This window comes from Protopterus annectens, chromosome 2.part0, assembly GCF_019279795.1.
Source record: "Protopterus annectens isolate FY-2018-M chromosome 2.part0, PAN1.0, whole genome shotgun sequence".
Classification (NCBI taxonomy): domain Eukaryota; kingdom Metazoa; phylum Chordata; order Ceratodontiformes; family Protopteridae; genus Protopterus; species Protopterus annectens.
The window spans coordinates 1,160,146,770-1,160,164,778 of NC_056728.1; the positions used below are offsets into that span (position 1 = coordinate 1,160,146,770).

General features: G+C 40.9%; 1 protein-coding gene across 2 annotated transcripts in view; it reads right to left on the bottom strand.

Moving 5' to 3' along the window:
• PKD2 (polycystin 2, transient receptor potential cation channel) overlaps positions 1-18,009 on the bottom strand; it is a 922,997-nt gene that overhangs the window by 109,683 nt on the left and 795,305 nt on the right. For both annotated transcript variants that reach the window (XM_044061361.1, XM_044061360.1), the window contains exon 10: positions 4,358-4,456. In XM_044061361.1, coding sequence (XP_043917296.1) covers positions 4,358-4,456 — 99 coding nt within the window. The remainder of the gene's footprint in view (positions 1-4,357; positions 4,457-18,009) is intronic.

The window sequence follows — 18,009 nt, forward strand, 5'->3', positions numbered from 1 at the left end:
AAGGTTTTAGACTCACACAAGGTACAGTGTTTGATTCTTACCTTTGGGACAGAAACTGTCTAGGTTTTAGAATGGCCTGCTAAGAAAGCTAGCCTAGTAATTAGCTATGAACTTATAAAACTATGAATCTAAGGAACAGAGAAATTGAAATTTTTAGAGAGCTTTCTGTAAATGTGAATAGTGTTAGGAATACATAAGAATAGGGATTTTGGAGAGGTGTAATACATGTGATGTAGAAGTAATTATATTAGAAGACACAATGTTTAACAAAGAAAGAAAGACTACAGAGAAACTATGGGCATGAAAGATAATCTGGAATTTGGGAAATGAGAGATTCTGGAATAGCTGTATTCTTAACAATACAGCAAAGACATTAGATGTAACTTTAGCAAAAATGGGAAGGTTAACCACTGTAGATTTAAAATGGAAAGAACAAGTGTACAGAATTATAACATTATACGCTTATACTAAATGTAAAAACAGGGAATGCTTATTTCATCAGATTTCATACTATATAATAATAAATATGAATATTATGATAACAGGAGATTTGGAGTGATGAGTTTTTTTGAAACCAGACTGGTCAGACAGCCAATCAAGAAAGTAATTTTGTCTTGGGGAAGGAAGGCTTTCTGTTTAACCATCTATGACAGCTGCCAAAACGAGGGTCGTTGTTTGAGATTTTTGAAGACTTCAGGAGAGACCTATCATCAGGCAGCAGGCTGAGCTGATCTGTACAGTGTCTAGGGTCTCTAATGTGGATCTTCCCTGAATGAGACAGTCATCCAAGTAGGGTTAAATATGAACCCCCAGAGTTCTGCAGTGTGCTATCAGAGGAGCTAGACATTTTGTGAAAACTCTGGGGGCAGTGGACAGCCCAAATGGTAAAACACAGAACTGGAAGTGTGAACCTGTTGCTACAAATCATAATTACTTTCTGCTATGAGGACACAGAGGCAAGTGTCTTTTATTAGGTCCAGAGTGACCATGAAGGAATCACGGAAGACTATAAACAGTAGTCCTTGCAACGTAAGCATTTTGAATTTTGGGATGTTGAGAAACTTTTTTAGCTTTGAGAGGTCCAATATAGGCCTCCAGGTGCCCCCTTTCCTGGATCTAGAAAAATTCTTGAATAGAAACATTTCCCTTTTGTCCTGAAGGGACAGGTTGGATGGATCCGTGGGGAAGTAGTTCTCCAAGGATAAATGGTAGGGGGCTTTTTTGCACTTTTGGCGGTTTTGGAATGCCAGGAAAGGTAGTGTTTCTCTGAACTGGATGAAGTACGCCTTATCTATGATGCTGCGGACACACTGGTCCCTGCTGAAGGTTTTCTATTGGGTTAGAAAGTAGGACAGTCTTCCATCCAGAGGCTTGGAGGGGAGGGTGGGAAGGTGTATGGGAAGCTGGGGTTGAGCCTAGTCACAACTGGATGGGTTCTTTGGACAGGTAAGTTCTTTCACGGTTTTAATTTGATTTCCTTTTTTAACCAGCTTCTCAAAAACTTGTTCAGCTGGAAGACCAAAAAGCAATTTCTTGTCTAATGGAGCATCAGTAGTTCATTCTCTACCTGATCTCATAAGGGCTGTGTCCTGAGCCATGCATGTCTGCGGATGACAGAACCCATGGCAGTTGCTCTGCAAGAAGCATCTAAGGCATCATAGGCACATTTTATGGAGTGTTTGGCGACTATTAAAGCTTCTCTGGCTGTCTCCTCGATATCTTAGAAAAGGTTCTATCTACAACAGAGTATCAGCTAGAATTTTGTCCTGGAGAGATTCAAGGTACTTTAGCACATGGAACTAGCAACTCAATGCTCTCATTGCAAGGGTGGCATAGGTATAAGCTTTCTTCCCAAATTTGTCTGATAATCTACATTCTCTGTCATTAGGTAGGGAATGTCTGGTTGATTCCTTAGTTATGTCTTTTGTGGATTCAGTGGAGACTACAGAAAGGTTAGGTTAGCCTTTGGGTTTTGTAAAGCTGCTTGTGAGATTCAAGTACTCTGTAAAACCTGTCTGGTTTCCTAGGATTAGGGGGTAAAGCAATGTCTTCAAAGACATCATGTAGTACAATGTGTTAAGGAGGAATAGCCAGTGACCCTTTAGAGGGTCTGAGCTTTGAGAACTGTTGAAAGCCAGCTTCATTCTATGCAGATATCTGTAAGAGACAGTGTCATCTGAATCTGAGTAAGTTTGTGGTGACAAGTAGCCACAGTAGGATAATCCTTACTCATCCTTATCCTACGGGAATCTTTCTCTTCCTGAAAAGCTCTACTTTCCTGCTTCTTTTAGACTAGGTTGCCTCAGAAGTGGATACATGAGAGGGCTCTCTAGATTTCATATTTACTCCTGTGCAAATTTTAAGGAGGTCTTGGGTTTCAGTCTGAGAACAAGTGGACTGAGGTGGAGCCAAAAAAAAAAAAAGAAGTGCTTCACTTTGGTTTGAGTGTCTTTGGTGACCAGAAGTTGCCTTCCTCCAAATGCAACTTTGGTTGTAGCTTCAGCTGTTGAGAAAGACTCTGTGTCTCCCTTAAGACCCATGGTGAGGCTGTTGGAAGATGAGGCCTGCTGCAAGACCTCAGACCCGACTGACATATGTACCCTGGTAGTATTCGCAGAAGGCTGAAGACCAGAGTGGTCTCCCGAGGTGTGTGCTAGAGGCTTCGGGCCTAGGAGTCACTGGACCAGGAGGTTTCAAAGGCACCTCACCTAGGTTGTCAGACAACCTATGACTTATTATTGGAGCTTTCTCAGTAACATCAGGATCCTTGGCCTTTTTGTCCGTTTTTTTGGATGACACTACCCAACGCTAGAGTCAGAGGAAGCTCTGCAGCAGAAATGGATTGCAACACATCCAGGGAAGCCAAACAGGATGACTCCATATAGGCTGCTAGTACTCTGGCCCTATATTTTAGAGTTTTCATATAGAATTTTGCACAGTCAGGGCAGTTAGAGAAATTGTGTTAAGGTCCCAAGCACAGCAAGTGAAAATCTTTATGTAAGATTTGCTTCCCATAAACAATTGTTGACGTTTTTCGTACATTAAATTATACAAAAATTTACCCAGTGGGGTACTTCTCTGATTGGAAGAAGGTGGTTCTCTGGAAAAACGAGCCGACTGACAGACTGCTAAGTGTGCAGAACACATTTAAAGTGCATCAAGCTTCACAGCTAGAAAGAATTGAAGATACAGCCGACGGATGCCCTTCTTATACCCACACATCCAGATGTTGATCCTTGGATGTCTGTCAGCTATTGGTGATGTACAGATTCTGGAAATCAGGCCAGCACGGGCTTCTGCATGGCAGGAAGACCCAAGAATCAGTATTGTAAGATTAATTACGAAGAACATTTGGAAGACGACATGCATGAAACTCTTTCACTTGCCTGTTTTCCTGGCAAATGTCTAGTGGTGATTGTGTCTAGTACCTTTTTTTATTAAAATAAACAAACATCCTTTTGTTACCACAGCTAGGGAGGCGCATTATTTTCATATACAGCACTTTCACTGTAAACAGGAGTTTCAGAACAAAGTGTCTAGCTTGAAATTCTTACTACACAGTTGAAAAAATCAACAAGTACAAGGTGTACAGTGCTAAAAAAACATAGACTGGCTAAATTGCTAAGGCCCATTGCCTTTATTTGATACTCTTGGGTTTAAGTATCTTTTTGTAATACAATTTGCAGCTCATGAAAATTACTACATTTCACTCACCGTAACAAGGAACTGAAGATCCTATAACAGGGAGAAAAGGTTTCCACCAATATTTGCTTTATCTGTTAAAGTATTTTCTTCTTTCAGTGCAAAAATGGTACTGCAAAAAGATGCATGATGCATATTTGCAGATTATGTTGGCCTCTCAAAAACTAATTTAGCATATCATAAGCTAGAGACACACAAGGGCCAACATTTATTTTCTGTCATCAGTCTTGAGAGATGTTTCTACTTCATCACCCAAAACACTGAGTAGAGGATTTCCAGCAATCTGTAGAAGCTACTAACTAAAAATGCATAATGCTGACAGCATGTTAATCAGTCATGCCTGCAGATACAAGGATTTCATACAAGATCCTAATGCACAGCTGTATTTATTTATTTATTTGTACCAGTACTGGGCACCAGTAATGAATTCTGTATGACCAGTTTCTGGACACACACAAAAAAGTAATCACAATTAAAACATTGTTACATCTTTTGTGATCAAGACAAAAGCCACTTAAAAATGCACACAATACAGTCATATACAAAGTAGTTAACAAGGCAGCAACCATGACAAGTTTCTCATTACAATAACAAACAAAAATTCCAATGAGGTTAAAAAATGGCAGAAAATCTCATAGTAAGAGACAGTGATTACCTTTCTAATAAGATCAGTAAGCTCCATTTCAGACTTCTGCTGAGTCATGTCCACTTTGACTTCTGTGTATGTATCATTGATGATGGCCAAAAACATGTTCTGGGAATACAAGGAACATTTTCTTAGGAACACAGTCAGTAAAATGAAGTGGTGAATACAGTTCTGTTAAAGGGAACAGAAAACTCTAAGACAATAAATTAATGCTCTAGTTGTTGCATTTAAAATGCAGAATCAAAGTTTTAATAAATACTCTTGGTAAAGAAAGGGACAGCAGACAGACACAGCTATAAGATGACAAGAATGTAATCAGTCTGAATTAAATGCAACAAGTCTCGCAACAGTAAGCACCAGCTATACAGCTGCACACATTTCTTCTAGGTGATGTCAAGAAAGTTGTAGTAAATGCATTTGTTTATTTACTGACCTAGATATTACTGTCATGTATTTTGCTGATAAGAATCATAGATGTGAAATTCTAAAAGTACCAAAGGAGAGGGCTTTCTCTGTATGTGTGTGTTTGAAATTTGACATATTATGCACTAACATCAAAGGCATACATCAGTGCTGTTAAAGTAAAAGTGCTGTTTATACTGACAGTACTTCCCAGGGATCCAACATGTCTCATGGTGACATACATATATGGCTTATTGTCAAAACAGTGCCTAGTACTTGCCTATGAACTGGCAATCAATCTGCAAGACCTTTCATCAAGCCTAGCCAAAAAAACAAACACTATTCAAAAGTTCTCTGTAGTGTCAAGGAGGGCAAGACAAGACTGAGACGGTTGTCTTGAGAGAGTGTAAGAATTGTCTCATTCTGTCCGATGATTATCTATTAATCAAACAGCATAACACAGTGTGTGACAGATATACCTGTATAACAACAGTGTGTGACAGATGTACCTGTTTAATAACACGGCGTGTGACAGATATACCTGTATAATACATCATGTGACAGATGTACCTGTATAACAACACAGTGTGTGACAGATGTACCTGTATAATAACACAGTATGTGACAGATGTACATGTATAATATTCTTGAAAGCAAAAATATCTCACACACAGTAAACTCAAGACACCAAAATCATCAGCAGTACATCGCACACCAACCACCACCAAGGCGATTACAATACACATAAAAGTACAGAATTGCCAAAAACTGCTGGAGCCACGGATGCCGGAACCAATATTTTATTGAAAGCACTACAAAAAATGCTAAAAACACATTGGTTCCGACATCCGTGGCTCCAGCAGTTTTTGGCAATTCTGTACTTTCATGGTTGTTTAAGCCAATAACCCATTTTCCAGTTTTGTGGCTGTTTACAATGCACATAATCTATCATACGCTGAGGTTTTAACTTGCCTGAACCTCAAATACCACCAAAACACAACAAGGTTTGGAGAGACAGGTATATCTCGTAGAAGATACCGCTGCTCTGGAGCAGACTCCCCATCCACATAAAACAAGGTTCTTCCCTGTCCATATTCTAGTGCAAATTGCATGGGAAACAGAACATTTACCCCAAGAAAGGCACTCTTTACTACTACTGGTTAGAGGCAGCTCCTAAATGGTTTATCCTTTGCAGGTGTCACCTCAAATTATCTATGGTATGCGCCAAGTTATTCTCATTGGGGTAATGTATAACTATCAACCATTGGATGGATAAGACCAATCACTAACTGAATGGTATATGTTAATTTGAGCACAAAAAGGAATACTGGTTAGGTTTAAAATGGCTCGCAACAGCAGCTATCCTAGTACTTACCTATGAACCTATAGGATTAATTGAGGGAGAATTTCAGGCTGCCCATACAATTGTCTAGCTGGCAAGGATGCTACTCTGACAAGTAGTGGAAGTTTGTTCCAGAGGTGAGGGATACGGTGGGCTATGAATCTATCATGCTGTCTGTTTTTTACTGGCTGATGAAGGTTTAACTCCTTTCAGCATCTGAGGTACATTTAGTTTTTCCAAGGAATAGAGGGTTAAATAGGGTTGGATCTTTCAGAGCTCAAAAGGCAAGACACAGATCTCCACGGAGCAGTCTGTAAGAGACTGCATAAAGGGCTAATGGTCTCTCCTGATAACTTAAGACTTTTGAGGCCAGTGATCCTTCTGACATATTTTGGAGACACATTTTAAAACTATATTTTTTGGAACAGCTAGGCCTGTCACACATTAAAAAGAACAGAATTTCACAGACTGTTTATGACTTTGTGACATGACCCAGTGGCACTAACAGCTTTGTGTGTGTACCATGCCACTAACATTTCACAAAGATGGAGGACTGAATGACTGCCTCACACCTTTTCCAAATCAATTCCAAATTGATGTCAGCGCTTAGGGTTCCAAAAATTAATTTTTTTAAATAAATTGTCTATTTTTTTAAGAAATGTACATTATGAAATATGCAATGAAAACTAGAGTAAAGGAAAGCAAGTGACAGCAGATATAAAGACAATTTATGTCAAACAAGACACCATTCCTTAATGATGATACTGTAAAGGCACTGCAGTGTGTATAATACATCTCAAAATGTTTTCTACTTCTATGCAGCAGCTGGTTTAGTGGCAAAAACTCTGCCTTACAATCCACATTCAGGGGTTTAGTCACTGCATTCAGTATTGCATGTTCTTCTCATACTAGCATGGAGTTTCTCCAAGCACACAGGCTTCCACCCACCTGTCAAAAACATGTTGCATGGCAGACTACACCAAAACTGGTGATAAAGGAGTGTGTACATGCATGTGTATGTGTGTGTGTTGACACTAACCTGTGCAGTTATTTCTTCTCCTAGGTTGAGCAGTGTCCAAGAAGGACAAACGTATTTATGCAGTTAACAAGTAAAACATAAAACCCGTACAGCTGTGTAGTGGAACTGCACTGTGATGCTGTATGACATTTTGGTTAATCAGTTTTGCCATAATGGTGCTTAATAAATTAGTTGTATTTGATGGCGCTGTAATACCTTTCTTGCAACTTCATTCAGCTTGGTGATTTTGGCAAGGAGGACTGGTGACAGGAATGGATGTATGGGAACAGCCAAGGTCCAAAGGTAAAACCAGTTGTTGTCTTAGTAGAGAAGGGTTTCTGTAGTGTTAGAGACAACAGAGTATATAGCTGCAATCTTATTACCCATCAGGGTCAATGAGAATGCATTCTAATATTCTCTCAATCAAGCACGGGCAGAGAGTAAAAGGTAACATAGCATGTAGTAACCTCTTCCATTGTGGGAGGGAAAATATGTATATTGTCAAAATCACTTATTCTGCTGAAATAAGAACATGACTGAACAGACTGTATTGTGAAAAGGTCAGTCTTTGGGATTGTGGATGGCACTGTTGCCTCACAGCAAGAGGTTCTCCGGTTTGATTCTCGGCTGGGGTGCCTTCTCTGTGGGTTTTCTCTGGGTGCTCCAGTTTCCTCCCACATTACAAAGACATGCATCTGGAGCATTTCTCCCTGGGCCTCTGCTGAAAATTGGCTCATTCCAAGTCGGACTTTCTTGATAAACAAATATTAAATAAACAATTAAACCACGGAAGACAATGACCATACAGGTTTCTTTTATTCCCAGCAACAGCAGTAGGGCTGCCACCTTTTAAGTGGGCCAAAGTGGGGCATGGGGTGTGGCCAATATGACACTGGCCACACCCTCTACAGTGATGTCACCACCAGAGTGGTGAAGAAGATGCTGTTATGGGTACTACGGATGGCTGCTGGAGTAGCAACTGGATGGATGAATGACTGGATGGATGGCTGAATGAATGGATGCATGGCTGGCTGCATGAATGGATGGCTGGCTGGCTGGCTGCATGAATGGCGGAGGGGCTGGATGGATGGTTGGCTGGAGTGGCTAGCTGGTAGGTGGGAGTAGCTGCTGGATGAATGGCTTGATGGATGGATGCCTGTCTGGATGGATGACTGGCTGCATGAATGGATGGATGACTGGATGGATGGATGGATGAGGATGGCTGGCTAGCTGGATGGAGGAGGATGGATGGCTGGAGGAGGAGGATGGCTGGCTCACTGGAGGAGGAGGAGGAGGAGGATGCCTGGCTGGCTGGCTGGATGGAGGAGGAGGATGCCTGGCTGGCTGGCTGGCTGGATGGAGGAGGAGGATGCCTGGATGGATGGAGGAGGAGGATGCCTGGCTGGATGGATGGATGGATGGAGGAGGATGGCTGGATCGCTTGTTACATTAAAAATAAAAAAAAAAAAATAAATAAAAAAATCGCGGTCTTTTTTTAGCGGCTGTAGAAGCGCTTAAAACAAAGCGCTCCTACAGCCACGATCTTTGCAGGGCTCTTCCTGCCCCAATCCCCACCCCTTTTGTGAATTGCAGCCAATTGCTGTACGAATTAAAGCACCTGGACCTAACAGGCAGCAGCTTTGCCTGCAGGTCCGGGTTGGTGATGTAACTGAATTGCCGTGAAAAAGCCGGAAGTAATTGCAACTTTTCCACGGCAATTCAGTGCTATCGCAAAAGCGGGACTTTTCAGGTCCCACTACTTGATACAGTGGGCAACAGGATAAGGTGGCTTAACCCGTGAGTGTTCCGCTGGCAACGGGACGGGTGGCAACCTTAAACAGCAGAGGGATGAAACTAGACCACAGTACTCCTTCAAAAACCCTGGTGTGTAAAGGTTCATAGGTTAACTACTAGGCTAACTGCCCTTGTGAGCCATTTTAAGTCTAGCCAATGAACCCAAGCGAGAATTAAACCCTGCACCTTGTGTCTGTAAGGGAAATACTTTAACCATTATGCCAACCTCCCATCCAAACTATTTATAGGTTCATAGATTAGTACTAGGCTAACTGCCCCATTTTAAGCCTAGTCGATTACACTATATGAGAATCAAACCCTACACCTTGTATCTGTAAGGTAAACTCCTTATCCAAATCATGCCATGGGTATGAAACAAAGAGATGTCCTGGATCTACCACTTACTGCCAGACTGGCATCCCTGCTTGACGGAATGAGCTAACATCACCCTACTTGAGCAAGTAACATGTAAAAAATTGAAAGTCTAACTTGAAAAGACACGACAAAAGACCAAAGAGGAAACCATAAAGATGATTCTGATACTTACTGTAGTCACAGAATGATGTATCCAACGCCCCAACTCCCAGCAGTACCCAATGGTCTAAGTGATCCAAACAAACAGGTAGGTTTTGGGTGACCCTAAGGAAAATTGCTTGCCAGTGCCAGGATGAGCAAAATGTAAAGGCAAGCAAACTCAGTTTATGACTCATGACAACAAGATGTAATGAGAGATACTCTGTATGACTCACAATAATGGGATCTAATGACAGACACTGGTGCTATGAGTGGGTAAACATCTTCACTGCACTACATAAATGCAGTTTAGAAGGGAGACAGGAATGACCCATTCAGTCATGAGCACTCCTGGTTCCCTTCTGCTGGGTATAGTGCAGTGGGGGGGGGGGGGGGGTTAAAATGGAAAAGAATAAGTAACATTGAGCATAACTTATTAGTCCACTGACTAAAGCTTAAGAAAACACTTCAGACTACTGGCTTGACTGGTCTATTTTGCTTCCTACTGCAAATGGGACTGGGGAAGCGATACAACTTTCCACTCTGTTAAATGTGGGATTGTTATCATTATGGCCTGCTGAAATTACACTTAAGATCTGAGATAAAAGCATGTTCTATTTTGTGACATCAATGACACAAGCTGGGTAATACCAAATGAACAGTTTGTGTAGTTCATTAACTGTCATTCTTCCTTAGTTTGTCATTGGTCACATAACTAGAGTATTTGCACTCTGAGCTAAATATGAGAATATACAGTCCTCGCACTACAGTGAGACGTTTTCTGAAAGAACAACCTTTGGGGGTTGTGTTCAACTGATCCAAGTTAGCAAGGGTCTTAGGTAAACTGAGGAGGCAAGAAAATAGGAGATGGAAAGTTTAAATGATGGGTGGGGATTAAGAATTGGTGTGTATGTTTGGTGTGGCATAACTGTGGCTTAAATAGGATCACTACTTTAACGTGCTACAGGGGTGTGACTAGATCTATACATTACAGTATAAGGGGGGAGGTTCTGACTAAGGCCATGCATTTAAATGAAGCAATGTTAGTGGTAAAGGATGAATTAGGGAAGTTCGTGAAACTGGCCAGCGGAGAGTGGGAATATTTCTAAAGCATATCTAATTCTGGTATGAGAAGGATTGTGAAATCGAGGGTGCTGAGTATGTAATGTTTAGCTATTCTACCCAGAAGAAGAAGGTGGGAACAAGATCAGTAAAGGTATGCTGTGGGGAGACTGTAAAGTGATTTGGTTGGAAGTGAGCTGACCCAACATGTTGTGAAGTGGGGAAGGGGTGGGTAGGCACATCAATTTTGGATGGGCAAAGTAGATGCTGGAGGAAGTGTAGATAGTCTAAACTGTCTCTAGTTGATAGAGTTGGGGGTCGGTACAGATGAGTTTGTCAACAGAGGGTTTAAGGGGTCAATAGAGTGCTTAGCACAAAGTTACAACTACAGACTGAGCACCCGGCATAGAAAACAGGTAGTGACAGGGGATACAGGGGATGGGTGTGGTTTTGATTAGGTGGTTCTCGTGTACTCATCTGTGTATCTGTGATTAACTTTTCTGTTTTAAGATTTACTTTTTGTACTGACTGCTTGGTATTTTTCTGGTGTTTTGAAAAATTTATGCGGCAGAACATGGACGATTAGGAAGAAGTTGGTGCAGAAGATGTGACGGTATGGTTTCTATGGCAGGGTGGAGGGAAAGCTCAGAGAAGAGGGTATGAAAGTGGTATGGAGTAAAGCATGATCCTAATGCTCACTATGCGGGATCTCAGGAAGGGAAAATATGGAAACATGGGAAGGAGAGCTGTAATTTTCCAGGAAATCATGAGCTAAGAATGAACAAAAAAAATGAGGCATGTTGTTAAATAAATAAACAAACAGGAAGGGGTCAATGTGGTGCTAATTTAAGAACTGAAAATGAAAAGGCCTGATTTGGCAAAATTTAGAAGGGCAACTTTTAGTGACATCATCAGTGATTTTGGAAAAGGTGGGTGGCTTCAGGAAAGTGAGGAGGAGGACCTTTAATGAAAAGACAGCATGCAAACTAGTTAAAAAAAAAAAAAAAAAGACTGGCAGGAAGCCAGATGGAAAAGAGTAGTTAGAAGGGAGACTAACGATGGTGGAAAAGAAACTAATGGGATTTTAAGAAGAGAGGGACAAGTCTGGGTTTGAGTGATTGATAGAAGTAAAACTAGGTAATAAGTGTGGTGTGTAAACTCCTGAGGGTTCAAAGTTGTAGAAAAAGATAACTGATACAAGAGTGCAAAAAGTGAGTCTCTACACTTCTTTGGTAAATACTGGATAAATAAAACCGGAAGACTGGGGATTGAGAGATGTAGGCTGTACATATTTGCGGTAGGTGACCGTCAAAGAAAGTACTGTGACCTTGAGAAATGTACCAAGTGTGGAGTTAGGAAGACTGGGTGAGAATGTGGAAACTGCTGAATATACTCAACCTCTTACCTTCAGATGAGACTACGGTACAGATGTTACAGTGCATCTGAAGAAGAAAGCAGTAATGAAAGAAGACGAGCACATCTGATATGGACACAACTGATAATCAGCATATACGGTGGCAGTGTAGTGGATCGTATAAACTGCACAGCCCTTGTCTTTGTGGGCTATGTTGACATCCCTTAGAAGCAAAGGACTGGCACTCAGGCTTCAATAATGCAGCTTCAAATGCATCCTGCAGGGCTTCCAAAACTGGAGTCCGGTCCTAAAAAGTTCATACATCTTTTCTGGGATGGTGACATCAATGTGTTTTGCCAGTAACAGTAGTCTCTTATCAGATTCAAAGTTTCCCAAAATGAAATGTCCTTGAAAGGGGGTACTAAGACCCAGAGGCCAAAGATTTCTCATCTGTATCATACCCCAAAAGTGACAGCTGAAAACTAGTGTCTAATTCCCTATCACCTCCAAAGTTGTTTCTTTCTTTTTCATAGGTCTCCAGAAGCAGGAAACAGACTACTGGACAGGGTGAAGTCATAGGTTATGAAGGAAAGTGAAAACCCCTGAGATGGCTTACCAATGTTGTGGTGATGGCTAAGAGGCTGGGGAAGACCCATCATGGCAGGGAAGATGAGATGGTGGATGTCTGTTGTTTGGACATAATTCCAGGTGAATCTCTCACCTTTGGGGATTTACAACTTGTTTGGGGGGGGGTCCATAAGCAGCACCTTAAAAGCAAGAGTATCCTCTTTCACTGTGATGGGGATACCTTTCTTCCCTGTTCCATACATGTAGCATGCTGTTTGAATTCATATGCATGGTACGCAGTGTGACTCAATCAATATGACTGCTTCTGTCTGAGAGGATGTGCAAAGGGCTGAAGGCATAGCAATCCCTAAAGAGGAAATGCCAGAGGCCTTGCCAGTAACAGGCATCATTGTCCAGGGGCTGTAGAGGTGCTCATGTGGAGCTAACTCCCTCATACCTACAGAGGCTGGGCACAAGTCAATAGCTCAGAGACCTTCCAACCCTTTTCTTTCTGGGCTCACATCTCATCCTCAATGCTTTTTCTTCTTTTTGGTGGCAAACATAGTAGTTTGCTTGTTGATGGCCAAAGCCCTCTATGTCTAGGTACAAGTGGAGGGCCAACTCCCTTCATCAAATGCCCCCCCCCCACACTAAAATCAGTACGAAGAGAAAAATGAACATGTCATGATTGGGAACTAAGCAGTATCCACATTGTGACTGAAACTTACTGTACAGAATATGTCTTTTATAGACACACACAAAACCTTTTTTTCAGGGCAGACGTGCCATGAACTCAGTCACAGGGAGTGGGCAACCCAATAGCCACAATACAACAGAGAAATTGCCCCAAAGGAGATACTTACCTGCCGAGACTAGAAATACAGGCCTAGCACAATGCCAAACTGATGAATGGAATGCTGGTTTACTTGAAATGCATATCAGCTATGGCAAGAAAGTAGTAAAAATAGCACAGTCTGATGCCACGTTGATAAAAGGAGCATGTAGATGCCCTGGGAAGGTGGAGTCAGCCTAACTCTCTGGAAGACCATCCAGGCTCTGACTGCAGCACAAATTCCTCTTGTGATGACTGTAGCAGCAATCAATATGAAGAACATCAACTCTGCCCTACAGGCTTTGAAAAGAAAGTGGCACCTTGATTTTTATTTTCTGATCCATTGTCACTTCATAATGAGGAATGTCATGTCCAGATAGGTTTCCTGAGAATCTATGTTAGGCAGTGACAAAGAAGTAGATAGGCTGCTGTGTCTATAAAATAAGGCCAAACATTAATGAAACAAATGATAAATTCGTAACTATTAATAGAAGTTACTATGATGACCAACATCAGGAAGTAGAGGAAAAGTACACTGGTGGAGATTGACTCTCACCCAGTGCACAGATGAAACTCTGTAGGGAGACAAGACCCCCCCTCCCCCCAATGTGTGGGTCTGTGCTCTCCATATCACTTGTTCTCTAAATATACTAACTTTCGGAGATCATTCAACCATGAATGCATACCACTAAACTGTCAAAATTTTTGCCTTGTAGTTCTGATCTGCTCCTCGTAACATTTGTGGTTTGCTGGCAAATGACTGAGGACTGAAGTAATTAAATAATGATATACACTTGAATTTCAGACTTCATATCTTTCAGAAAATGCATGCAAACACACATACTGTTATTCTAGCAACTTTCTAAGACTAGAAGAGCAGTTTTTAAAACCTAACCCTAATTTTGGGCCTTTGTCTCTCTGCTATGTTAGGTTTTACTCAGATTTCTTGCACTAAAAAGTTGAAGGATATGGATGATGTACACACAAAATGTCCTTACCCTCACACTTATGGGATCTCAAGTTACTAATTCCACAACATGCATATAAAATGGGTTTGACTAACAATGTTGACTATTCTCAATTTGACTAAAGCCATATTAATAAAGCTCATGTATTCCAAGTTGTCATCCTCTGAAAGCAGGAGCCTGAAACTGAGAAAAATTTGTAAGTGTAAGTCTGTGAGGATGAGTGAGTGACCTCTGAGCCTTCCTATTTGGGTCTTGGGCAGGTTCTGTCTCACACACTGCTCATGAAACACTTCCAATCAAACCATTTTTGTACAATACCCTATTTTACTGGCTACCACTGTCTCCCATTATTGGTTTGTACATCTACATCTGTAATTTAGCCATCGTGACATGACTACAGCTGACCAATATCAATCTATATTCAATATCGGAAGCCTGTCCATGTTTCTTTACAATTAAGTTTGCTTCATGCTATCCTATGGTGCCATCCCCACAAATATCAATACTCTCATACATTGCTTTAACTTAGACTGGTCTACTTTTTCAGCAGGTGACCTAGTGCCAGCATAGTATATAAAAGATGAGGCATTACACGCCAGTTTAAATCTCCAAATTTAGCCCTTTCCATTTTTGAAAAATACAACATATTTTCTTAAAAGCTTCTTCAAATGTTTGTGCAACAGATTTTTCTGCAGATTCCTCCACTCATACAACCTGATATTAGTTTTCTCATGTCAAGAAAATGGAATTTCTAATAAAAACTCCAGGGGATAGCCTTGGTTTATTTTACTTGCCTTGCCATATTTATATTAATGCTATATCTGGACATTACCCATAATTCCTGAGCATGTAGAATATTCTAGGGAGGTTAGTTTTGAGTCTGCCAATATCATTATGTCATCATCGGCAAACAGACCATTTCAACTACTGACTATCCCACTTCTAGACCGTTACTTGGGACTTTCCCTTTCCATGCCAATGATTCCAAATAGAAAGCTAACAGGAGTGGGAATAGTGGGTTCTCCTAACTAGTCCTTCAGAACAGATGAAAAGTCAGGGAGAGGTCAGCTAATGTTTTTGCCACAGCAAATGATAATGAGTATATTCCTTTAAGGCATGAAACACATTATTTATTTATTTAGCACTTGGCATTTGCTTACCAGGAAAGTCTGAGTGGGTTATTAGGTACCCATTTTCAGTGGAGGCCCGGGAAGAAAAGCTCCAGATACATACAGTTAACAGAATGAAAAACTAGACAGACAAAGTCATAACATTCAAGTGCAAATATGAAAACAGCACATTATAGTTTGTCAGCATGAGAACTTAACAGACAAAAAAGTCACAACATTCAGGCACAACATTTTAAAAAATTACACATTAGTTTGTCAGAATAAAAACTCAGACATAATAAAGTCATGGTGTTCAAGCATTTATTATATGGACAGCCTGATAATAGGAAGATTCAGCATTGTTTACATAACTGATGATTATCATAATGTTTATTAATCTTCTAGAGGTCATGAAATATGGTGTGACAGAGACGATAGTAGGAATAGATATGGAAAAGGTATGACTGTAACCTCTGGGGAGGATGTGTAGAGGAAGAGAGGGTTTGGAAAGAGTCAGTACTGTGGATAGAGACAGTACAGGTAGAAAAAGGTATAAGAATACTTCAGTCTGGGCTGATACAGGAGCAAATCGAACCTTTGTTGAAGTATTCTTTTATAGAGGTTTTGAAGCAGTGCAGGTTAGTAGCAGTTTTGATAGTTAAAGGAAGGGAGTTCCAGCAGGAGTAAAGGCTTAGGCCTGGGGTTTTGTTAGGTTTATAACTTGTGAGGAGATGTTTGCCTTCATATTTGAGATGTTTATTTGGGACATAAAAGTTGATTTATGGGCTAAGAGCAGGACAAACTATTGGGTTGTGGATGATTTTGTATACCATAGTAAGTTGCATGTATTGGAGATGGAGAGGAATTCAAGCCATCTTAAGGAATATAGGGCTTTACAGTGATGAGTTAAAGGGGTTGCATTTATGGCAATTTTGTTATAGCAGCTATTTTTTCTTTCTTAGGGAGGCTGTGAGTTAGTTAGGATTGGGCCCCATACAACAGTGAGGGCAAGCAGTAGGTTTTGTTTAGGGTAATTTTCACAGCTGCTATGAGGAGGTTTTTATTCCTGTACAGCGTGCCTAGTTTTTGATGTTTTATTTTTTGTATACTGTTTTGTATGTGTAGGTCAAACTTGAGATTGTCAGTTGTAGCACCTAGTAGTCTGGTATGCTGAACCAATTCAGTTTCAGTATTGTTGGCTGAAAAGATCTTAAAAGTTTCCTTTGTTGGAGCTATGAAGTTTGTGGATGAAGAGAAGGAGCTTTGTTTTGTTTTGTTTTTTTGGGGAGGTCAGTAGGAGAGTCATGTTTCTACTGTACAGAAAGATTGCTGTGTTAAGTGTTGTACATGAGTTAGTGTGTCTGATGCGCAAATGATAGTGGAATCATCTGCATACTGGATTAGAGTGCCTTCACAGGAAGATGTATGTAAGTTATTGATGAAGACATTAAATAGTACTGGGCCAAGGATGGATCCCTTCAGGTGCACCTGTGAGGGTGACATGGGGAGATAGAGCCCTGCCATTTTACTGCTTGCTGCCTGGGAGCTAGGTAGCTAGAAAACCACTGAAGTGAGATGGAGGATAAACCAAAGCTGGAAAGTTCTTTAAGGAGTCTGGGGTGAGATACCATGTCAAATGCTTTTGACAAATTAAGAAATACTGCAGATACTAGTTTGCCAGTGTCAAGGGCTTTGTTGACACTGTCCATGAAGGATAATAAGGCTGTTGAGGTACTGTGTGCAGATCTAAAGCCATGTTAAGTGAGGAAAGTAGGTGTGCACAGTGTGCAAGATGGTGGAGAAGTTGTTGGTGCATGCATTTTTTTCTAGAATCTTAGAGGGCGGACAAGATTGCAGTAGGATGAAAGTTTGTGAAGACAGTGGAGTTGCCTCCCTTATGTAAAGGGATAACGTGTGATCTTTTTCATAGGTTAGGGACATGTGATTCAGCTATGGATCTATTAATTAAGATGCTAACAGGAAATGCTCTTGCCTCTGCATCAAACTTTAGGTATTCTGGTGGAAGATTGTCCGGGAGATTGAGCAAGGTTTCAGTTTCTGTAGTAGTTTTTTTTTTTAATTTGAGATAAAGGGATGGGCTGAAAAGTAAGCTAGGAATGGTTTGGTTTTTGGTTATGAGTGAAAGGTTGGTTGTGTGTGTGCAATGTGTGTGGTGTGTAAGTACTGGGGGTATTAGTAGAAGCAGTGGGATGGATGAGTTGGGTTTACTTTTAGACTGGATATGGGCTCAAAGTATGTGTTGAATTTGGTGGCTTGTTTGAAGAGGTGGTATATTGGGGTATGGATTCGGATTATTTTCACTTTCTGGGTTAAGTAGTGACGTTACAGAGGACCAGAATTTCGTAGGGTTGTTTTTGTGGTCATCCTAAATGTAGGAATAGTACGATTCTTTTTCATGCGATATTTGATCCAGAACATTGATCCCGAAACCCCATCCTGGCTAGTACCAAATAAAGAAAGTTCCAACAATCTTTAGAAAACACTTTTTCATCAAGGTTCAAATCAGTAAAGGATTCTGAGCATCATTCACTTCCTTTAAAATTCTCATTGTCCCTAGGTTAACACTAGGCTAACTGCCCTGAAGGGCCATTTTAAGCCTAGGAAGTAACCCCAGGTCAGAACCTTGTGTTTATGAAGTACAAACCTTAACAGTTCTTCCAAGCCCATCCCTCACAGTAC